Raw genomic sequence first — 24,829 nt, forward strand, 5'->3', positions numbered from 1 at the left:
TTAAACCTTAGAAATATAAAATTTGAAACTAAGCTTTGTTGTAATAATGCAACAACCTTACAAGTATAAAAGAAGAATAAGGCAATTATTCAAAGGAGTAAAATACAGAACGAATCAGAGAGAGTTCATCATTTTTAGATTATAAACCGGCAATTTACCTGTTAACTTTGACATGTCCAATATCATTAAAAAACAAGGTAGTGGGGAACAGACATACCAAAAATCGTAACATTAAGATAAAAACATTTTCAAACTTAACATGTAGTTACAGATTTATATTAAACTAACTAAGCTCTGAAACCAAAAATTTAGCAGTGAGAGATAACTATATTATATAGCTTAGAATGCTAGCAAACCAAAAAATATACAATTTTTTGAAATGTTTATCTTGCTGTCCACATCAGAAAGTCATACTCTCCAGAGTGCAAACTTTCCTAACAACAAAGCAATATTCTTCAAGCATTAGGGTTATTTGTATAATTTTTTTTTTTTTTTAGAAGTCTAACTTACCGAGTACCATCTGCTTTCCAGCTTACTTTATATGGCTTCAGGTCTAAAAGCTTAATATTTTGCTTGTCCATGGAAACAGGCTGTGCTCCAGGGAATCCAGACCTTAAAGAAGAACACGGCATTACTATTGTGGCTGGTATTCATACAAAGCAATACATGTCTTAAACCAATCTCAAATGAATCACACGTTTATCACAATGTTCTCCCTATCATGAGATTAATGTCAACTGGAATAACATCTGCTTACACAAAAATACTAACAAAAGACTATCACTTTCTTGACATTTCAGAATGCAAGTTAACAGAGTTCTAAATTACCACTGCTACAGTGTAATTACTGAGCTAATTCAAAAATATTAGTATACATGATGTAAATAGTAAAGCAGGTATGTGTATAAGTATTGTACTTTAGGAAGAAGTTTAAATCTTGGCTTAATTACCTTACATGATATTCAGACCCCATATTTCTCCAACATGACACTGCCAACCTGACATAATGCAAGGTTGGCAACTTGCTCCTCAAAAGATACCCAGAAGTGACAAAACAGTAGATCAAGATTAAGGTACATGGGCAAGGGTTTACCACAACATTAAAACCGATCTTATTTCTTCATTATTTTCATATTTTAGTTAAAACTACTTCTAGTGGACTTATCTAGTATTTATGTAACAGTACTAAAAGTTCTTTACATTAGGAATTTATGTTAGGAATTTTTAACAATTAATAATTCTTTTTCCTTATGTTTAACTGTATTACAATTATTTACCACAGATAACAATGATCAGCAGAAATGACCACAGACCAAGACCTGAGAGCAACAAATAAGAGCAATGAATGCTCTCGTGAATCCACTACAAAATGTCTGAAAGATATTTTCAAGTCATGGCAGGGAATACCACAACTTGAATATATTTAAAGCTGATTTTCCCAGATTTCTGATTACAGAAAAACTGGAAAATAGGGCAGATCCAAATTTCACCTCTCCTCTCTTAACAAATTGAGAGACTAGCTCAAACAATCAGCAGCAGTAGAGTCAAAGACATGAAACAAATAGTAGACAATGAAAATAATAATTCTCCATTAATTTAGGAAAATATGTGAGTCATCTAACTTTGACTCAACTCTCTGGTTATTACATTAATAGTCTTGAAAGAACTCTGACACCTTTAAAGAATTCTACTGCAAACATACTAACTTCAAAGAGCCAAGAAGATATGTCAATACTTGTGTTAATTTTAAGTGTTGCAAACTTATAAATTTTATTCAAATTTTTAAAATATTTATTACCCTTCCCAGCCACAGAATTGATGACACTTCTGCTGTACCTCTCCTAACTTTGGTTGTGTTGTTACTTGAGTTACACCTTTAACAGTAACACCTTCCAAGAAAATAGCGCCCTTTAAAAAAAAGGAAAAACAAGGAAAAGAAAAATATTTTATTAGAGTTCAAATCCATTTACAAAGAAGAGACTGAGAGATAAATCAGTTTGTTTTCACAAATCTTGGCAAGTCAATATATCTAACAGAAATGGTCTGCTGAATAAACTCCCCTAGGATCATTGTACACTAGTTTCCCTAAATCCAGCATATGGTTTTCAATACACATATGTACTCTCCAGGCACTTCTCAAATCATAATGCTAATAATAATTTATCTACCATTTACTGAAAGCCAAGCAGAATGTCTGGCATCTTACAAACATTCTCTCTAATCCTTATTACACTGGAAAATAGATTATATTTATTTCACAGATGAATAAATAAGACATAAAGATTTTATGTAAATCAAGCAGTAAAAGACAGAATTTGAACAGGCCTACACTATACCAATCACCAGTGGAGAAAAAAGGGAAAGAGTTGTGCCATTATGAGTGAAATATAGTCAAATATGAGTGAGGGGATAAACACCAAAACCTATACCTTTGTAAACTAGAATAACAGTGTAGGCAAAGTGGCTAAGCCACAGTTACTGGATATATTAACATATTAATAGAACAAAATATTACTCATCATAGAATTTTTAATCTGAACTTTTTAACTCGAAGCTACATATTTGAAATATCACAGCGAAATAAAGCAGATGGAGAATATCAAACAAATAAGGAATATTTCTGGAAATTTTAAAACCTAAGAAAATAGTCTAGATGTATGCTACAGTTCTTTTCAGGTCATAAAAGGGCTGGCATCAGTCTTAAGAAAAATCTATGAAACCATTCTAGCTGTTAATATAATTAGGGAATAAAAAATATAGTCTACAAGCTACAATGTTCAACCTTCTGGCAAAGACCTGGCAACCTAAGCCACTTGAGAAAGGAAAAAAGAACACTTAATATTTCATTCACACACATTCTTATCAAATCTAGAAGAATCCTGAATGCTTTTAGCAGACACTAGTCCTACTTACTGTCCCCCTAATTTTTACCAGTTTTTGTACTTAGCAGCCTTCTACTTTGCTTTCCCTAAATAACTATAATTTAAGAATTTCATGAGCCAATGGATCAAAGAGTACTATCCCTCTCCCATTATACCGTTACCTCTCTGTACTAGCCAATGACATTTCTGTTTAAAACCATACCTATCATTAAGTACAACCACTAAAGAAAGAAAAAAAGAGTATTTTTAAAAGAAAGCTCAACCAGGTAGGTGAGGTCTATATTTACTTATTGAGAGTGCTCAGATAATTTCAATAGCCTTATAAAATTATCTTATCATGCTAATTTAAAAGAGAACACTTCTTTTTAGAGAGTTCAATATTAAGCATCTTAATTCTGATGGCATTAACAGCATGAGATGTTCTTTTTAAGTTTTACATGAAGAAAGTATCTAGCTTCATTTATCAACATGTATTTCCTCTGCAAAGTTAAGAAATTTACACTAATTTCTGAAACAGGCAAAATAAAAAAGCAAAGGCCAAATTAACATAAGTTACTACTAAAAACACAAACATTATTTCTTTTAACAAATAATAAAAAGGACTAACGCACAAAAAATGTGATCAACATTCAACCAAGCACTTTCCCACAATATTACCACAGAAATATTTTTAAAACATTTCTATAGAGTTGAATAAGATGAATATCTTTAATTTAGCAGAGCCAATAAATACTGAGCATCAGTACAGATCTAACAACTATTGAGTTTGTTTATAAAAGTTAACCAAAATCATCCAGTAAATGTCTGTCATCCATTTATTGTTCTTGTTCCTTAATCTTGCCTACAATGCATCTTCTTTTTTAACTTCCTTTATTTTCTTCCAGAACAAATATTACTAAGTAAAAAGAAAGGCAGAAGTAAGTCCAATAAAAAAAGTGTGATACACTTCATACACAAATTATACTTAGTAACTTTAGGCTAACATAATTTGCTATTTAATGTTACCACAATAGTTTCCTCTGACAAAACACCATTTTTATATCATTTAAAATTATGTAATAACTCCAAGAAAGATCACCACTAAACAGTGGCCAGGTGTGGTGACTAATGCCCATAATCCCAGCACTTTGGGAGGGAGACTGAGTCAGGAGGACTGCTTGAGCCCCAGAGTTCAAGACCAGCCTGGGCAACATAGTGAGACCTGTCTCCATTTATAAAAATAAAAAATAATTAATTTAAAAAAATTATAAATAGCAATGTCTTAGGTCTGGAACTATTGTGAACATACTATAATTGGGTATTAAAGTCACTGACATTTATTTTCCTTTTCAACAAATTACTATTTCTGTTTGTGAGAAAACAAAAATCGAAAGTAAAAAAAAGTATGTTTATAAAAATATATTTCATAAACAGAGCCTACTAGCCTTAAAATTAAAATCTACATGGCTATCACAACAGAAATGAGTGATCCTTTAGACAGAAATTTAGTAAATAATTACAGAAGATGGGGGCAATTTATGTGAGAGAGAACTGTGCGTGTGTGTGTGTGTTGAGAAAATGTATACAAGTATGTATGCACAATAAATGTATTTTCATAATGAGAAAAATACATTAATTGTTTTATTCAAAGAAATAATCTCAGACTCAATTCAAGGAGCAAGCAACATACATGTAAGTCATACTCTTTTTTTTTTTTTTGAGACGGAGTTTCGCTCGTTACCCAGGCTGGAGTGCAATGGCGCGATCTCGGCTCACCGCAACCTCCGCCTCCAGGGTTCAGGCAATTCTCCTGCCTCAGCCTCCTGAGTAGCTGGGATTACAGGCACGCACCACCGTGCCCAGCTAATTTTTTGTTTTTTTAGTAGAGACGGGGTTTCACCATGTGACCAGGATGCTCTCAATCTCTTGACCTCGTGATCCACCCACCTCGGCCTCCCAAAGTGCTGGGATTATAGTCGTGAAGTCATACTCTTTTAACTTAGTAATGCATGCGCTCAAAAGATGAATAAAGAAGATGTCTTCAGATTCTCTCTCCTGGTAATTTGGAATTGGGATTCAGAGACAGGCAGTTAGTCTCTGAATATGGCTAAAATTGTAACGGATTATCTTAGAAGCTTTGAGACAGTTAATAATCTCCCAGGAAAATGAGGAATCAAAAAGAGCCAGTCTTGAGACAGAGACAATGAGAAGACTGATACAAATAAAGGGACAAAAGCAGCGATATTAAGAAGAAATAGCAGAAACTAGGTTCTAGGTAACTTTCCAGGTCCAGGTTCCAATACCATCCTAAAATCTGGCTATATTCCAGTGCCTGAATTCTACAATTTACTCATGAATAAGTATCCTTACTATTTAAGCTAATTTAAGTTATTTTCTGCTACTTGCAGCAAGAGAGTCTAAACTTTTCATGCTGCACGCTGGAAGGATTTCTTAGCTAGATCCTCCAGCTTGATAATTTCATTCTACTACTCACCCCACATATGCACAGAAAGAATAACCAAAAAGTAGACAGCAACTGGCTTGAGAATGAAGATAATTTGTCTTTTAACACTATATACTCCTAGATGTTTGCATTTATATTTTACAAAAAAAAAAAAACCTCTAATCTTTAAGTCATCTGTGTATGTTTTAAAGTTAAATAAATAAATAGATAAGTAAATAGGAAAAAATTCTTCTAAGACGAAAATGCCAGTGGTAGTATGAAAGTTGAAGGATTGTAAGTTGTTTCTTTCATTTTCTAACTTTCTTTAATAAAGATTAATGTTCTTTAATCTTTATTACTTATATGAGTAAAATATTTAATAATTTTAGGATCTACTAATTATGATTTGAAAAAAAAAAAATTACCAAAATGCTACATAAAGTTTTAGATTTTTTTTTCCTAATTCGGCCTTTGGAGGTATAAGCACAAACATTCTCAAAAATCACCATCTCATAACAGTTAGAAATCAAGCCTAATTGCTTTCTCCAAAAAGAGAGAAGAAGGTTTCTGCTTTTGTCAATGGCAAGTTAGTTTACTTTGACTTTTTTTTTTTTTTTTTTTGAGACAGCCTATCACTCTGTCACCTAAGCTGAAGTACAGTGACATGATCACAGCTCACTGTAGTCTCAACCTCCCAGGCTCAAGCAATCCTCTCACCTCAGCCTCATAAGTAACTGAGACTACAAGCACACACCACCACACCTGGCTAATTTTTTAATTTTTTGTAAATACGAGGTCTCACTATGTTGCCCAGGCTAGTCTCACTCCTGAGCTCAAGCCATCCTTCTACCTTAGCCTCCCAAAGTGCTAAGATTACAGGTGTGAGCAAATGCACCCAGCCTAATTAGACTAATTTTATAGCCACAAAAAAAAGCTGAACAAAATGTTAAATAATTCATTTGAAGACCTCAGAGAATTAGAAGGCAATAAATCAGGCCGGACGTGGTGGCTCTCACCTGTAGTACCAGCACTTTGGGAGACTGAGGGGGGTGGGGGGTGCAATCATTTGATGTCAGGAGTTCGAGACCAGCCTAACCAACATGGTGAAACCCTGTCTCTACTAAAATGCAAAAATTAGCCGGGCATTGGTGTCAGGTGCCTGTAATCTCAGCTGCTTGGGAAGATGAGGCAGGAGAATTACTTGAACCTGAGCTGAGATCATGCCACTGCCCTCCAGCCTGGGCAACAGAGTGAGATTCCCTCAAAAAAAAAGGGGGGGAAAGAAAGGCAATAAGGACTTGAAGAGCCAAAATCTCAAGAGGGAGGGAAGCCCAGAAAGGTGAGCTAGACATCTCCTACAGCTTTTCCCTTCTGGGACTCTCCTGTACAGGCACTGTTTCAAAAACAGTAGTAAGACACTAAGAAACCAAACAGAAATTTCAGCAATATTGCAAGAATGGGAAATAAAAACTGGAGTTACAGGTCATCAAGTAAGAGGAGTCCAGTTTAATTCCCCACACTTTCAGTTAAGATCCTCAAAGGCTGTACTCTAGGAATAAGAGTGAAGCAAAAATAGATAGACCAGTCCCCCAAACCTAAAGTCTGGTTTCTAATAGCTCAATCCTTAATTAAGACATTATTCGGCTCCTCTCTATAGGAGCAAAAGTAAATCCCCTCTAAGGAAAAACAACATGACCAGAGCCTCAAATTATTTCCACAATTTTTCATAAACTACATCTAGTATTTAATAAAAAACACTCAAGTATGAAAAAAAACCCTACAATTGACTACCTATCAAAAGGACCTGAGAAGAAATACCGATAAAGTTTCACAGGAGACCTACATATAAGGTTTATTTTTTATTTGACACAGGCTTTTAAAAAACTGGGATTAATGTTTTCAAAATCTGAAATGACAAGATGAAGAATTCCAGTAGAGAACTGAAGATGATTTTTTTAAAAATCAAATGGAAATTCCAGGAGTGAGAGTAAAATAACTAAAATTAAGTAGTCAATGGATGAGTTTAGCAGCAGCTTAGACAAAGTTTAATGAGGACATTAGTAAAGGCCAAGATAGGTCAGAAGAAAATCTCCAAACTAGGCGAGGCACAGTGGCTCAGGCCTGTAATCCCAGCACTTTGGGAGGCCAAGGCAGGTGGATCACCTGAGGTCAGGAGACCCCACACAAGCCTGGCTAACATGGTAAAACCCTGTATCTACTAAAAATACAAAAACTGACCAGGTATGGTGGCATTGGCCTGTAGTCCCAGCCATGCAGGAGGCAGAGGCAGGAGAATTGCTCGAACCCAGGAGGCAGAGGTTGCAATGAGCCAAGATTGCACCACTGCACTCCAGCCTGAGCCACAGAGGGAGGAGACTCTGTCTCAAAAAAAAAAGAAAATATACAAACTAAAAAACAAACAAAAGGATAAACGTATGGAAAAGAACACATGAGATAGTTTTTAATTTTTTTTTTTAGGCCAGGCACCGTGGCTCACGCCTGTAATCCTAGCACTCAGGGAGGCCAAGGCAGGTGGATCGTCTCAGGTCAGAAGCTTGAGACCAGCTTGGCCAACATGGTGAAACTCACTCTCTACAAAAAATGCAAAAATTAGCTGGGTGTGGTGGTGCACACCTGTAATCCTAGCTACTTGGGAGGCTGAGGCAGGAGAATCACTTGAACCCGGGAGGGCAGAGATTTTGGTAAGCAAAGATCACAACACTGCACTGCAGCCTGGGTGACAGAGCAAGACTCTGTCTCCCAAAAAAAAAAAATTTTTTTAAAGGCTTACTGGTATTAGGTTGAGCTCTAGAAGAAAGAATGGATCTGAAACAATACTTGAAAAGATAACAGTCAAAAACTGTCTACAACGAACTGGGAAAAGAAATCCAACCACATATTTAAGAATCTCTACAAACACCACGCAGAATAAATACAAAGAAAACCACAAGTAGAAATATCATGGTAAAACTACTGAAAATCAAAAACAATAAAAAAGTACCTTCAAAGAAGCAACTTCTAAACAGAAAGAAATTCTGGCATGAAATATTCAAAGTGCTGGAAAAAAAATAACTGTCAGGCACCCCAATTTTTTTTTTTTTTTGGAGTCTCACTCTATTGCCCAGGTTGGAGTGCAGTAGCATGATCTTAGCTCACTGCAACCTCAGCCTTCTGGGTTCAAGCAATTCTCCTGCCTTAACCTCCCAAGTAGGTGAAATTACAGGCACCCACCACTATACCCAGCTAATTTTTTGTATTTTTAGTAGAGACAGGGTTCACCATGTCGGCCAGGATGGTCTCAAACTCCTGGCCCTATGATTCAACCGCCTCGGCTTCCCAAAGCGCTGGGATTATAGGCATGAGCTACCACACCCAGCCAAGTACCCTGATTTCATACTCAGAAGAAACACTCCTCAAAATGATGTCAAAAAAGACAATTTCACACAAATACTAAAATAATGCACCACAACACACCCACATGGAAGGAAATACTACATGAAGGTCTTCAGTTAGAAGGAAAACTATCCAAAATGGAACCACAAAAATACATAAAAGAATGAAGAGCAGTAGAAAGGGGAAATACGTGGGTATATCTAACCAATATTAACTGAATAAAAATGTCATGGCCAGGCATGGTGGCACACACCTGTAGTCACAGCTACTCAGGAGGCTGAGATGAGAGGATAGCTTGAGCCCAGAAGTTCAAAGTACAGTGAGCTAAAATCACATCACTGCACTCCGGCCTGGATGACAGTGAGATAACTGTCTCTTTAAAAAAAAAAAAGTCTCATTGGGGTTTAAAATATACACAGAATTTAATACACAATAGCAAAAAAGACAGGAAGAAGTAAATGGAATAAAAGGTTGTAAAATTCTTGGACAAGCGCACTGACTCAGTTCACACCTATGATCTTACTACTTTGGGAAGCTAAGACAGCAAGATTACTTGAGGCCAGGAGTTGAAGACCATCCCTGCCAACATAGCAAGACATTATCTCTACAAAAAAAATAATAAGGGTCGGGCACGGTGGCTGAAGCCTGTAATCCCAGCACTTTCAGAGGCCGAGGCAGGTGGATCACGAGGTCAACAGATCGAGACCATCCTGGTCAACATGGTGAAACCCCGTCTCTACTAAAAATACAAAAAATTAGCTGGGCACAGTGTCGCGTGCCTGTAATCCCTCAGGAGGCTGAGGCAGGAGAATTGCCTGAACCCAGGAGGCAGAGGAACGGTGAGCCGAGATCGCACCATTGCACTCCAACCTGGGTAACAAGAGCAAAACTCGGTCTCAAAAAAAAAAAAATAATAATAATAATAGTAAAATTATCAGGGTATAATACAGATGGCACAGATATGTAATCGCAGATACTTGGCAGGCTGAGGCAGGAGGATCCCTTGAGCCCAGGGGTCTAAAGCTGCAGTGAGCTATAAAAAAGCCACTCCAGTCTGGGTGACAGAGTGAGACCCTGTCTCAAAAAATAGATATATACGATTTTCACGTTGTCTAAAAAGTGACAAAAGTACTAACATATACTAGACTTTAAAAAGTCAAAGATGTATAATGAAATCTTGAGTAACTAATAAAAAAAAGTAAAAGAATGTATAGTCAACAAGCAATGGGTTGCAGTGATAGAAGAATAAAAGCAACCACAAAGAAGGCAAGAAAGGAACATACCACCAGTGGTACAAAAAAACAGCAAGACAACTTGAATCTCATCTTTACATGAAATGTACATGGACTAAATCATAAGGCAAAAACTGTTGTCTGAATAAATGAAACCCAGCAAGATGTTTGTAAGAGATAGACTGTAGTAGTCCCAGTAACTCGGGAGGTTGAGGTAGAAGGATCACTAAACCCGGGAAGGTTAAGGCTGGGCTGCCACTAGTGAGCCATAACCACGCCACCACACTCCAGCCTGGGCTACAGAGTTGAGACCTTGTCTCCCAAAACAGACAAATAAACAAAACATATTTTATGCTATGCTGCTGATTGAAGTTTCCTTAGAATATGATTGTTATTTTTCCAGGTATATGACTCCATAATTTCAGGTATCTAAAACTCAGGAAACAAAAATTAGACTAAAACAATACATTATTTTTGAAATTATTTCTATGTTTCAAAGCAATTTATACTTTTCAGTATCCTTACAGTCCTGAAATTTAAAATGTGTAAATGCAATTAAAACAATGTTTCTATTCTAAGCCAAAAATAACTTACATGGTTTATATAAATAAAGTATTAATTTCCTTGCCTGTGAACCACTGTCTATTAATAAATGAGTTGCAGTGTATACCACTCAACCATAATATAACATGAGCCTTAACAATTTCCTTAACACAATTACCTCCATGCTTTCCCTAACTTTTCCCTTTGGCTTTACACTTGTATACTTGTGTGTGTACAAGTACAATCAGTACTTTTCCTCTCAGCAGTTCCTCTATCCCCCAGGAAAAGAAGATAACTCCTCATATTTATGGTTAGTCCTTTTATTTCTATTAAAGGTTGTCTAGAGAAGAACTGAGTCTTCTTGATTTAATTTTATGGAAAGCATAAAAACATCACCCATGAAGGAGGATACAGAATTCACATGTAAAGTTATTTTAACTATATGACAATTTTGTAAAGCATTAGTAAAAATATTCACTAGGTATTTAGTTGAAATCCCACAATACTTTGTAAAGAAACAGTTCTCAATCTAATATTCAAAAGTTATTTGGTTTCCCTAAAAAACAAAAACAGGAGAAATTCACATAATTTTTCTCCTTGAAAAGACAGACTCGTGACTATTAAGAATCTTTAGAGGCCAGGCACAGTGGCTCATGCCAGTAATCTCAACACTTTGGGAGGCCAAGGTAGGAGGATTACTTGAGCCCAGGAGTTCAAATTCAAACTGGGCAACAAAGTGAGACCCTTCTCTACAGAAAATGAAAAAATTAAAAATTAGCCAGGCATGGTGGCAGGTGCCTGCAGTCCCAGCTACTCAGGAGGCTGGGGTGGGAGGATCGCTTGAGCCCAGGAGGTCAAGGCTGCCACTGCACCCCAGCCTGGGCAACAGAGCAAAATCTTGTCTCAAAAAAAAAAAATCTTTTTAGAAAGAGCTAGGATGAATCAACTGACAAGCCTAGCTAAAGAAACACGGACAATATTCCATTTTCATAAATCTCAATAAGCTTGCCGAAGAAGAAATAAAACCTATGATAATATTTTTAAACATTACCAGTTTTAACCGTTCTTTTCTCCTTTTGCCAAAAGAAGCACTTGACCCAGGTTCTGATTCCTTCTTCCCATCCTCATCCTCATCTTCATCTTCATCATCCTCAAAACACCAATCTGGCAATAGAGGTGGGGGTGGTGCTTCCTCTATGTCACCATATCGACGAAAAAGTTCCTTCAAATAATCACCCTTATAGATTCCTGGTGGTCTGGCTTGGGCAAAAGTAGCAACTGCTGCTTCGATACTATGGGAAACAAACACCGTGCAATTTCCTCACTATCCTCCATTTATGCAGGCTTATCAAAAATTCACTTATTATATTCAAGGCTCCCTATACAGTAACACAGAAGTTTATAAAATGGACAAATCACAATCCTCACCCTCAAGTCATTCAATCTATTAAGGGACAAATTCATTCTGGAAAGGTTTTAGTATAAGGTATTCTGAAAATTCTGAATTTCTAAAAGTAAATTGCTATGAGTGTGCAGTAGAAGCCTGGATAGGGTCTGTGAAGAATTTAAATAAAGTACTGAAGGTTGAGGTCTCACTCTGCAAGAAAAAAATCAGTCAAAAAAAAAAATGTGAGCAAAAGTAAAAGCATATTGATTTTACAGGAACTTTCAACAGATCCAGGCACTAAGAATCTAGATCACCAAAAAGAGGATAAGCATAGGCTGCATCTGACATAGGAACCTGGGGTCATTATGGAGAGCATCTGAATGATCAGAGCTGGAAAAGACATGCAGTATAGAATGACCAACAATGTGTGCTGCAAAATGCAAAACCATATGTGTACTTCACCTGATTATATTCAAAAAAGGACCAACTGTGTGGAAGCCTTTGTAAACATAAATAATGACATTCCATCAGTCAACAAGAAAATTCAGTGATATATTCTCTTAAGAATATCAGGTAATTAAAGTCGTAATCTCTCAGGATCTAAAAACACACTTCAAGAATAACAGATGTTCTTGTTTCCTATGATCTGTGTTAGAGGAAGTAAAAAAGAAAAAAAAAAACAAAAAAAGAATAACAGATGCTCAATAAGGACATGCTGATTGGCTTAAATGGAGTAATGCTCTCCCAAAAAATACTTCCTTATATATCATTATAAACTTTTCCTAGTACTCAACAGCTATAAAAAAACTTATCGGTTGAGTGTCCCTAGTCCAAAAATCTGAAATCCTAAATGTTCCTAAACCCAAAACTTTTGAGCATTGATGGGAAGCTCAAAAGAGAGGCTCACTAGATCATTTCTGACTAGATCATTTCTGATTTTGTATATTCAGATTAGGGATGCTCAACTGGTAAGTAAAATGCAAATATTCCAAAATGCAAAAAAAAAATCCAAAACACATCTACTCCCAAGCATTTCAGATAAGGGATGCATTACCTGTATTTAAAAGGTAAAGAACAATAATAGTTATTTCCAAAGCCAGATACAAATAAACAATTTTGAAAGAATCTGCCTCAGTTCCATAAGAGAAAGAAAAAAATCTGAAAAAGTAAATACATAGTTTATGAAATTTATAAGCACTCAAAGTGTTTTGCTAGTTAACACAAAACACCTGGCTGGGTATGGTGGGCTGGACGTGATTACATGCCTATAATCCCAACATTTTGGGAGGCCAAAGGCAGAGGATCACTTGAGCCCAGGAATTCAAGACCAGCTTGGGTAACACAGGGAGACCTCATCACTAGACAAAAAAAGAAAAACTAGCCAGGCACAGATGGCACACATTTGTGGTCCCAGCTACTTGCAAGGCTGAGGTAGGAGGATTGCTTGACCCCAAGAGGTGAAGGTTGCAATAAGCCATGGTCACACCACTACAGTCCAGCCTGGATGACAGAGGAAACTTTGTCTCAAAAAAAAAAAAAAAACACATACACACAGACACACACGCGCACACACACACACATACACACACACACCAGGTAATAGTAATATAAAGATTAACCATATCTAAAATGAAAAGCAGTTCAAATTACATTAATCATGAGTTCACCAAAAACTTGACAACACAAAATTCTGCAACTAAAATAACAATAAATTTTTATTACAAAATACATCTTCCATTATAACAAGATACAAATACCTCCAATCCATTTTCTCCACCAAAAAGGCACATATGAGGAAGCCAGTGCGATTGAAGCCATGAGTACAATGAACACCTAGAAAATAAAGTAGCTTTGGTTTAAAATTAATAAAACACTTCAGAGGCCACATTTACTTTAAAATTCCAACCTGCAATCAAAACATTTCAGCTAGTTTACAAAGTAATAACACTTTTTTGAAAAACTTAAAACACCTCTTATAACTTGATAACTTGTCAGTTTAAATTGCTTAGAACCTAATTTATTGCTAGCTAGAAGTTTAAGTGTAATATATAGGTTTATTAATTTAAAACTGTCTCTGCTTAACAATTTCTCCTAAAACTAGAAGATTCCAAGCATTTTAAACAAGGAGGTATCTTCATCAAACACACAACTCAAAAGGACACATAAAACACATACATACAAGAGCCTTCTGATCCTCAAACTTTAAATAAATTTCTCTAGTAGAAAAAACTCTTCATGATCAATGGCATACATTTACATGACACTCAAATCATATTTTTAAACTCCAGAAACTAGAACAGAGCAAATAAACTAACAGAAATATAAATTGATATGGGCTGTGATACTAATTAAATATAATCAACAAAGGGGCTAACTACAGAAAATAATTAACTGATAGATACATAGTACAATAAAAATAAAGTTACCTTGAAGCTCTCTAGAAACCAAAGAGCTGTATTTTCAGGTTAGGTTATAATCTTTCAAAATAAACTTTTAGAAGAAAGAAACCAGCTGAGAAAGGAAATTTATTTTCTTAAACTCTTTTTCAGAACATATTTAAGATCATTTTAACTATTGATAAGGTTTGGCTCTGTGTCCCCACCCATATCTCATCTCAATTTGTAATCCCCACAATCCCCATGAGGGAGGGATCTGGTGGGAGGTAACTGAATCATGGAGGTGGTTTCTCCTCTGCTGTTCTTCTGATAGTGAGTTCTCAGGAGATCTGACCGTTTTGTAAGTGTTTGACAGTTCTTTCTTGACAAGCCCTCTCTCTCCTTGCCATGTAAGATGTGCCTGCTTCACCTTCCACCATCATTGTAAGTTTTCTGCGGCCTCTCCAGGCATTCAGAACTGAGTCAATTAAACCTTTTTCCTTTGTAAATTACCCAGTCTCAAGTAGTATCGTTACAGCACTGTGAAAACGAACTAGCACAACTACTTTGAAAATAGTAATTAAAACATGACAATATTCCTGAGTCTCCTACAGTCCTCAAAATGAAACTTTTCCTCATATTTTCATTTAGTTAAAGGATATCCTGATATTTAAGCTGTATCTCTTTTTTTGTTGAGACAGGATCTCACTCTGTCACGCAAGCTGGAGTTCGGTGACACGATCAGGGTTCACCACAGCCTTGACCTCCTAGGCTCAAGTGATTCTCCCACCTCAGCCTCCAGAGTAGCTAGAACTAGAGGCTCACACCACCGCACCCAGCTAAAAAAATTTCTTTTTATTTTTTTATTTTTTGGTAGAGACAGGGTCTCACTATGTTGCCCAGGCTGGTCTCAAACTCATGGGCTCATGCAATCCTCTCACCTCAGCCTCCCAAAGCACTGGGATTACAGGCATGAGCCACAATGCCCAGCCTGTATCTTTCTAACATTACCTTCTACAAATTATTCTTCTCTGTCTATATAGATCATACTTATAGAATGCAACTAAGATCAAATATAGAAATAAACTAGCGAGATTTACAAAACTTCTAGAAGAAAATACAAGAGTAAATTTTGCAAACTTAGAGTAGAAAAGGTTTCTTAGTTAAAACACAAAAAGCATGAAATGGAGACAAATATTGATAAATTAGACTACTTCAAAATAGTAAGAGTTTGCTCTTTGAAAGACATCATTAAGAAAATGAAAAGGAGTTCTGGGCAAGATGGTAAACTACCGCAGCTGAAAAACACCTCTTCTATAAAAAGGAACCAAAATATCAAGTAAAGCACCATATTTTGAACCACCAAAAACTTGACAATACAAAATTCTGCAACTCTGAACAGATCTTTTGAGAGAAAACACTGAAAGCCAACAGAGAGGCAATGCAGACACAGTGCTGAAGAGGGAGGAAGCAAGGTGAACCGCCTGGAGTAACGAGGCACCAGGACTGGTACCCGGTTCTGGTTTGGACCTAAGGGAGGGGTGAGTGAAGGAACCCGGGGCACCACACCCCACTGTGGTCCTCTGTGATCCTAGCTACAAGATCGTACCCATGAGCCCCACAGACCGAGGTGGAGCTGCAGCAAAACAGCACCATACGGCCCATCCCTCGAGGCTCTCCAGCTTGTACTGAGTGGCTGCAGCTCCTGCTCTCTGCTGGGCAAAGAGAGTAAGACTGCCATTGCCACAGGACCAGAGTGTTTCTGATCCACATGCCCCTATGCCTGCCAGCTCTCCCTAGACTACCTGCCTGGCTGCTCCTGCAAAAGGGTGCCCACACAACAGCCTCTACTTCCCTACCTGAGTGTTCTGCTGGCAGCCTGGGAGCAATTCATAACTCTCAGCACAGACAGTCCCTGACCCCAAGGGGCCAGACAACGAATGTGCAGGCGTGGTCCCAACTCCCCAGGACTCAAGCACATTGCCCAGGAGTATTGAGCTGTAGTATCTGTAGCCTGAACTTGGGCAGGAAAGGAGCCCTCACTCTCAGAACACAGAGAAGAGTGTGGCATGGAAACTGAGCATCCCTCTCCTCAGAAGATGAGTGCAGGGTGGGCGTGGCCTGACAGCCAGCCAAAGTTTCTTCCCCAGGATGCCCTGTGGCCTGGAACATCCGAAGCGACTCAACAAACTGGGCATGCAGGGCTTTTGAGACAAGCCTGGCTGGTCCGGTTGGGCCTGCTCCTGAAACAGAAATCACAAAGAGGCCAACGAGATCACGGAGTGCAAGTTGTGAGGGCCACACAGCTAGCTGCTGGGCTACAAATCCTGGGCCATGGTCACTATACACACACAGTGCCACTTCCCTGCCTGAGGATCCACCACCCTTGACTCACTGCATGACCTGACCACCTGCAGATGTACCCCACAATCCACTCTGACTGACAAGCACTAGGGACAGATAGGTCCCTAAGGAGTTTCAGGTCTCCTGGTGGCCTAACTGTTGGCTTGAATCACACTTAAGGGAGCAGGAAGAGAAGCCCACCAAAGCCCTGCTTAGAGCAAAGGAAACACGAGACAGTGCCAGTAGTTGAGCGGGATGCCACCAAGGCTTAAGAACAGATTTGGGGGGCCGGGCGCGGTGGCTCAAGCCTGTAATCCCAGCACTTTGGGAGGCCGAGGCGGGTGGATCACGAGGTCAAGAGATCGAGACCATCCTGGGTCAACATGGTGAAACCCCATCTCTACTAAAGATACAAAAAAATTAGCTGGGCATGGTGGCACGTGCCTGTAATCCCAGCTACTCAGGAGGCTGAGGCAGGAGAATTGCCTGAACCCAGGAGGCGGAGGTTGTGGTGAGCCAAGATCACACCATTGCACTCCAGCCTGGGTAACAAGAGCTAAACTCCGCCTCAAAAAAAAAAAAAAAAGAACAGACTTGGAGGGAAAGTCATCTCTTACCCTCTGCCTCCTCTCCCCAAGCACTGCTGAGGACACAATGAAATAAGAAGGGGGCATGCATAGCTGAGTAAGAGCCTATCTGCCTTTACTCAGAACATAAGAGCCCTTACGTGTAAGCACCAACAGCAGCTGAATTAATTACACCGCCAAACAAAAATACACTGCTTCAACATATAAAGCCTGTGAAACCCTTGCAAAAACCTATCTACAACCCAGGAACCCACACAGAGACTTGGTCCTCTGAAAGCACCCAGAAATGAAGCCAACTGACGGTACATATCACACACCACAGTCAAACCCTTAAGGAAAATAATACATAAAAACAAAAAGGCCCATTCAATCAACAGCAAATTCAAAAAGGAAAAGCACTAGTTCCCTCAGACAAGAAGTAATCAGTGCAAGAACTGTGGCAATTCTAAAAGTTAGAGTGTTTTCTTATTTCTAAAGGATCGCATATACTCCCTAGCAATGGATCCCAACCAGATTGAAATGTCTAAAATTACAGACATGGAAAGAATATGGATGGCAAGGAAGCTCAACAAGACCCAAGAGAAGGCTGAAACCCAATCTAAGGAAGCCAGAAAAACAATCCAAGATTTGAAATATAACATAGCAATACTAAGGAAGAACCAATCTAAAATTCTAGAATTGAAAAATTCACCACAGAAATTTCAAAATACAATTAAAAGCCTTAACAACAGACTATACTAAGCAGAGGAAAGAATCTCAGAGCTTGAAGACCAATCCTTTGAAGCAACTGAGTCAGATACAAATAAAGAAAAAGAATATTCAACAAATGAACAAAGCCTCTAAGGAATATGGGATTATATAAAGTGACCAAACATACAACCCACTGGTATTCCTGAGAAAAGAGTAAGCAACATAAAAAACATATGTGAGGATATAATCCACAAAAATGTCTCCAAAGTTGCTAGAGAGGTCAACTTGCTAATATAAGAAATTCAGAAAACCCCTGTGAGGTATTACACAAAACGATTATCACCAAAGCACAGTCATCAGACTTTCCAAGGTCAATGTAAAAGAAAAAAAATCTTAAAGGCAGCTAGAAAAAGAGTCATATCACCTATAAAGAGAACCTCATCAGGCTAATAGCAGACTTATCAGTAAAAACCTTAAAAGCCAGAAGAGACTGGGGGCCTATATTTTGCATCATAGGAGAAATTCCAGCCAAGATTCCATATTCCACCAAATTAAGCTTCATAAGCAAAGAAGAAATAAAATCTTTGCAGGACAAGCAATTGCTAAGGGAATGTGTTACCACTAGACTGGCCTTACAGGAGGCGCCTATGGGAGTTCTAAACGTGGCAACAAAAGAACAGTATCTGCTACCACAAAAACACATGTAAGTACATAGCCCACAGACCCTATTAAACAACTACACAATCAAGACTACAAAGCAACCAGCCAACAGCACCACCACAGGAAAAAAAAACCTCACATATCACTAACCTTGAATGTAAACAGTCTAAACACTCCACTTAAAAGACACAGGGTGGCAAACTGAATTTAAAAAAAAAAAAAGACCCAACTTTCTGCTATCTTCAAGAGATCAACTCACACCCCCAGCCTCAATATAAAAGGATGGAGAAAGATCTATCATGCAAATAAAAAACAAAAAAAGAGCAGGGGTTGCTATTTCTGTATCAGATAAATAAACGTTAAACCAATTCAACAAGAAGACTTAATTATCCTAAATGTATATACACCAACATTGCAGGACGCATATTCATAAAACAAGAACTTCTAGATGGGCAATAAAGCAAGTCTCAATAATTTTTTTAAAAATCTAAATCATGCCAAGTATGTGCTTGGACCATATAATAAAAACAGAAATCAATACCAAGAGAAACTCTCAAAACCACACAACTACATGGAAACTAAACAACTTCCTCCTGAATGACTTTTGGGCAAACAATGAAATTAAGAAAGAAAAAAAATTATTTGAAACAAATGAAAGCATAGGTAAAACATACCAAAATCTCTGATATGCATCAAAATTAGTGTTAAGAGGAAAATTCACAGCACTAAATGCCTACATCAAGAAGACAGAACTGGCAGGGCGCAGTGGCTCATACCTATAATGCTATCCCTCTGGCAGGCCAGGCAGATCACTTGAGGTCAGGAGTTCAAAACCAGCCTGGGCAACATAGCAAGATCCCATCTCTACAAAAAAATAAAATTAAATAAGCTGGGTGTGGTGGCACATGCCTGCAGTCCCAGCTACTTGGGAAGTGCTGAAGTGGGAGGATTGCCTGAATCCAGGAGGTTGAGGCTATAGTGAGCCAAGATTGTGCCTCTGCACTCCAGCCTCAGTGATAAAGTAAGACCCTATCTCAAAAAATAAAACAAAAAGAAGAAAAAGATAGAAAGTCCTGGACATGGTGGCTCACACTTGTAATCCTAGCATTTTGGGAGGCCAAGGCAAGAGAATCACCTGAGCCCAGGAGAGCAAGACTGGCCTAGGCAGTAAAGCAAGACCCCATCTCTATCAAAAAACAAAAAAGTTGAAAATCAGCCAGTCATGATGGCATACACCTGTAATCCTGGCTACTCAGGCTAATAGTCAGGAAAGACTGAGCCCCACAGCTTGAGGCTGCTGTGAGCTATCATCGTGCTACTGCCCTCTAGCCTGGCTGACAGAGTGAGACTCTGTCTCCAAAAATAAAAGAAGACAGATTTAAAACTACCTAATATCATACCTAAAGGAACTAGAAAAACAAAACAAACAAATCCCAAAGTCAGCAGGAGACAATAAATAACTAAAATCAGAGCAAAGGTAAAGGAAATTAAGACCCAAAAAGCCATACAAAATAAACAAAACCTTACAGTGAAATTAAAAGTTGGTTCCTTGAAAGAATAAACAAGATCGATAGGCCACTAGCTGGATTAACAAAGAAAAAAAGAGAGAAGATCCAAATAAGCACACTCTGAAATGACAAAGGTGACATTACAACCAACTCCACAGAAATAAAAGATCCTCAGAGATGATTCTGAACACCTCTATGCGCACAAATTAGAAAATCTAGAGAAAATGAATGAATTCCTGGAAACACACAACTTCACAACTAAATGAAGAAGAAACTGAAACCCTGAACAAGCCAATAATGAACTACAAAACTGAATCAGTGATTTGAAAAAAAAAAACTTGCTAACCTCAAAAAAGCCCGGTCAGGTACAGTGGCTCACACCTATAATCCCAACACTCAGGGAGGCCGAGGCGGGCAGATCACTTGAGGCCAGGAATTCAAGACCAGCCTGGCCAACATGGCGAAACGCCATCTCTACAAAAAATTTAAAAATTAGCCAAGCATGGTGGCACATGCCGGTAATCCCAGCTAATCAGGAGGCTGAGGCATAAGAATTGCTTGAACAGAGGAGACAGAGCTTGCAGTAAGCTAAGATTGCACCACTGCACTCCAGCCTAGGCAACAAACAGAGTGAGGCTCTGTCTCAAAAAAAAAAAAAAGAAAAGAAAAAGGCCCTGGACCAGATGGATTCCCAGCCCCAGCCCAATTCTACCAGACATACAAAAAAGAGCTGGTACCAATCCTACTAAAACAATCCCAAAAAATTGAAGAGAAGGGATCTCTTCCTAACTCATTCTACAAAACCAGCATATTATGATACCAAAATCTGGCAAAAACAACAAAAAAATAATAATACTATAGGCCAATATCCCTGATAAACAAAGACACAAAAAACCTCAAAATTAAACTAGCAAACCAAATCCAGCACCACATCAAAAAGTTAATTCACCACTATCAAGCAAACTTTGTTCCTGGGTTACAAGGTTGGTTCAACATATGAAAATCAGTAAGTGTGATTCATCACATAAACAGAATTCAAAACAAAAACCACATGATCATCTTAATAGATGCAAAAAAAAGCATCTGACAAAATTCAACATTCCTTCATAATAGAAATTCTAAACAAACTAGGCACTGAAGAACATATCTCAAAATAATAAGAGCCATCTATGCTAAACCCACAGCCAACATAATCTGAACAGACAAAAGCTGGAACCATTCCCCTTAAGAAAAGGAACAAGAAAAGGATACCCACTCTCACCACTCCTATCCAGCATAGTACTAGAAGCCTTAGCAAGAGCAATCAGGCAAAAGAAAGAAATAGGCATCCAAACAGGAAGAGAGGACATCTTCTCTATTTCAATAAATATTCAGGATACAAAATAAATATACAAAAATCAATAGCATTTCTATAAACCAATAACATTCAAGCTGAGAGCCAAATGAAGAACATGATGCCATTTACAATAGCCACACACAAAAGCACAATACATAGGAATACACCCAACCAAGGAGGTGAAAGATCTGTACAAGGAGAACCTCAAAACACTGCTGAAAGATATCACAGACAACACAAACAAAAAAATTCCATGCTCATGGATTCAAATCAATATCGTTAAAATGTCCATATTGTCCAAAGCAATCTACAGAGTCAACCCCATTTCTGTCAAATTACCAACATCATTTTTCCTTCCCAGAAGAAAAAAAACTATTATAAAATATGGAACCAAAAAAAGGAGCCCAAATAGCCACAGTAATCCTAAGTAAAAAGAACAAACCGAAGTCATCATATTATAACCAACCACAAACTATACTAATAAGGCTACAGTAACCAAAAAAGCATGGTACTCCTACAAAACTGACACAGAGACAAATGGAATAGAATAGAGAACCCAGAAATAAAACCACACAACTACAACTAACTGATTTTCAACAAGGTCAACAAAATAACCAATGGGAAAAGGACTCCCTATTCAATAAACTGTGCTAGGAAAACCAGCTAACAATATGCAGAAGAATTAAACTGGACCCTTACTTATTACCATATACAAAAAATAGCTCAAGATGGATTAAAGACTTACTCTCTTCTCAGGAATACCAATGGGTTGTAGGTTTGGTCACTTTATATAATCCCATATTTCTTAGAGGCTTTGTTCATTTGTTGATTCTTTTTCTTTATTTTTGTCTGACTCAGTTGCTTCAAAGGATTGGTCTTCAAGCTCTGAGATTCTTTCCTCTGCTTGGTCTAGTCTGTTGTTAAGGTTCCCATTACTGGGAATATAGCCAAAGGAAAATACATCATTCTACCAAAAAGATACCTGCACTTGTATGTTTACCATAACACTATTCACAACAGAAAAGACACGGAATCAACGTAGGTGTCCATCAATGGGAGACTGGGTAAATAAAATGTAGTACATATATACCATGGAATACTATGCAGCCATAAAAAAGAATAAAATCACATCCCTCACAGTAACATGGATGCAGCTGGAGGCCATTATCCCAAGTGAATTAACACAGAAACAGAAAACCATGTATCACATGTTCTTACCTAGAAGCTGGAGCTAAATGTTGGGTACATACAGACATAAAGACAGCAACAACGGACACTGGGGACTCCAACAGGAGGAAGAGAAGAACAAGGGCAAGGGCTGAAAAACTCCCTATTGGGTACTATGTTCACTATCTGGTAACAGGACCAAAGGCAGAACAACTGACTTACACAATACACCCCTATAACAGCCTGCTCACAGTACCCACCAAATCTGAAATTTAAATTAAAATTTAAAAAACTTTTTAAGCCAGAAAATATTCACAATACATATATCTGGCAAATATATAAAGAACTGTTTTGTCAGGCAATATTTGCCAATACAAAAAAAATTTTTTAAACGAACTATTACAGTTCAATAAGATAACTCAATTTTTTTTAACCTGGGCAACAGATCTGAACTTTATAAAAGAAGATATGTAAGACCACAAAGCACATAAGTTGCTTAACATCATCAATCATCACGAAAATGCAAGTTAAAACCACAATGAGATCCTACTATACATTCATTAGAGTAGCTAAAATTGAAAAGAGTGACCATATCAAGTGTTTGTAAGGATGTAGAGAACTGGAACCCTCATACGATGCTGGTGAAAATGTAAAATGGCACAATTACTTTAGAAAAAAGTTCAGTAGTTTCTTAAACATTAAACATACACCTGTATCAAAGGACCTAAACATTCTATGCCTAGCTATTTACCCAAGAAAAATAAAAACAAATGCCCACAGAAATATTTGTAAAAATGAATTTTCACAGCAACACAAAGACAAGTGTCTATGGCAGCTTTATTGATAATGGCCAAAAACTGCAAACATCCCAAATGTCCATCATCAGGTGAAAAGATAAACAACATGTGGTATATTCGTACAATGAATACTACTCAGCCATGAAAAGAAACGAATAACTAATAAATGCAACAAGGACCATTCAAAACTATCATACTGTGTGATAACAAGTACATACATAATTTCATTCATATGACATTCTAGAAAATGCAAACTAACCTGTCGTGACAGAAAATAGAAAGTAATTTCCTAATCTACAACTAAAGACTGAAAAGAGGATGAACAAAAGAAGCCTGAGATGCAAATACTCTGAATCTTGACTGTGGTTTTACCAGTATCTGCATCTATCAAACCTCAGACTGTTCCAGCCAGTGGCTCACACCTGTGGTATTAGCACTTTGGGAGGCCAAGGTGGGTAGGTTATTTGAGCCCAGAAGTTCAGGACCAGCCTGGGCAACATGGTGAAACCCTGTCTCTAGAAAAAATACAAAAATCAGCCATGCATGGTGGTGTGTGCCTGTAGTCCCAGCTACTCATGAGGCTAAGAGGGGAGGATCGCTTGAGCCCAGGAGGTAAAGGTCGCAGTGAGCCGTGATGGCGTCACTACACTCCTGCCTGGGTGAGAGTGAAACACCGTCTCAAAAATTAAAACAAAATATATCATCAGATTGTATAATTTAAATGAATGCTGTTTTTATATAAAAGTGTACCTCGATATGTTGATTTTTTTTTAGCTAGATGCTAAAGTGAGATGCTGGTATAAGTCTGCAGTTTGTATTAAAAGCATAATCCAAATGTTTGCGTTCATCAATATGGCCTTGTTCTCAGCAATGAACTTCACCAAAAACCCAGGCTATACATTTGATACATTTAAAAATATACGCCAAAAAAATCACTTTAATCTCTTCCATATATTATCGTAGGCATTCTTTCCAAAAAGAGTTTTTGCTATTTGGAGGCCAAAGCAGCTCCATCTTGGATGCTAGTCTGCCATGTTGGCTTCTGATTAACCCCAGTTCTGGGAAGGCCTCTAAGATTTCTAGTTTATCTACTGTTCTTTGTGTAAGAGCACGTACTAACTATAAATCCTGCCCTTAGATAAAAACAACCTTGACATTATTATAGTTACTTGTTCTACATATCCCTTCTGAATCACCTGTTTCCTATGGTATATAAGCCTTGCATCTTGGGAGTAATGATGGGGATCTACCATCTTATCTCACTGCCACCTGAGACTCAGGCTTGGTTTCTTTTTAAGTCCCTATTAAATGTCTCTTTCTAAGAAACTGGATTTGTCAGCCTCTCTGTTTGGTTTCTTTGCTTTCTCGGACTTTAGGGATAGGTGCATAGGCCTGCCCACCACGAAACATGCTACTTTCAAAAATTTTTTGAAAACAACCACCAATTGAGCCAAATCACCGATTTCTATATTGATGGTATAATAAAATGACCATTAATATTCAGAAT

General features: G+C 37.7%; 1 protein-coding gene across 3 annotated transcripts in view; it reads right to left on the reverse strand.

The window, feature by feature from the left end:
• RNGTT (RNA guanylyltransferase and 5'-phosphatase) overlaps positions 1-24,829 on the reverse strand; it is a 343,904-nt gene that overhangs the window by 277,905 nt on the left and 41,170 nt on the right. For all 3 annotated transcript variants that reach the window (XR_013534377.1, XM_017971256.3, XM_002746807.4), the window contains exons 5-8: positions 13,617-13,692; positions 11,524-11,764; positions 1,799-1,908; positions 511-612 (exon numbers count right to left, since the gene is read on the reverse strand). Coding sequence is in view for 2 of the 3 variants with exons in the window: in XM_017971256.3 (XP_017826745.1) it covers positions 511-612; positions 1,799-1,908; positions 11,524-11,764; positions 13,617-13,692 (529 nt within the window). In the remaining variant the exon portion in view is untranslated. The remainder of the gene's footprint in view (positions 1-510; positions 613-1,798; positions 1,909-11,523; positions 11,765-13,616; positions 13,693-24,829) is intronic.

Source organism: Callithrix jacchus, chromosome 4 (genome assembly GCF_049354715.1).
Source record: "Callithrix jacchus isolate 240 chromosome 4, calJac240_pri, whole genome shotgun sequence".
Taxonomy (NCBI): Eukaryota; Metazoa; Chordata; class Mammalia; order Primates; family Cebidae; genus Callithrix; species Callithrix jacchus.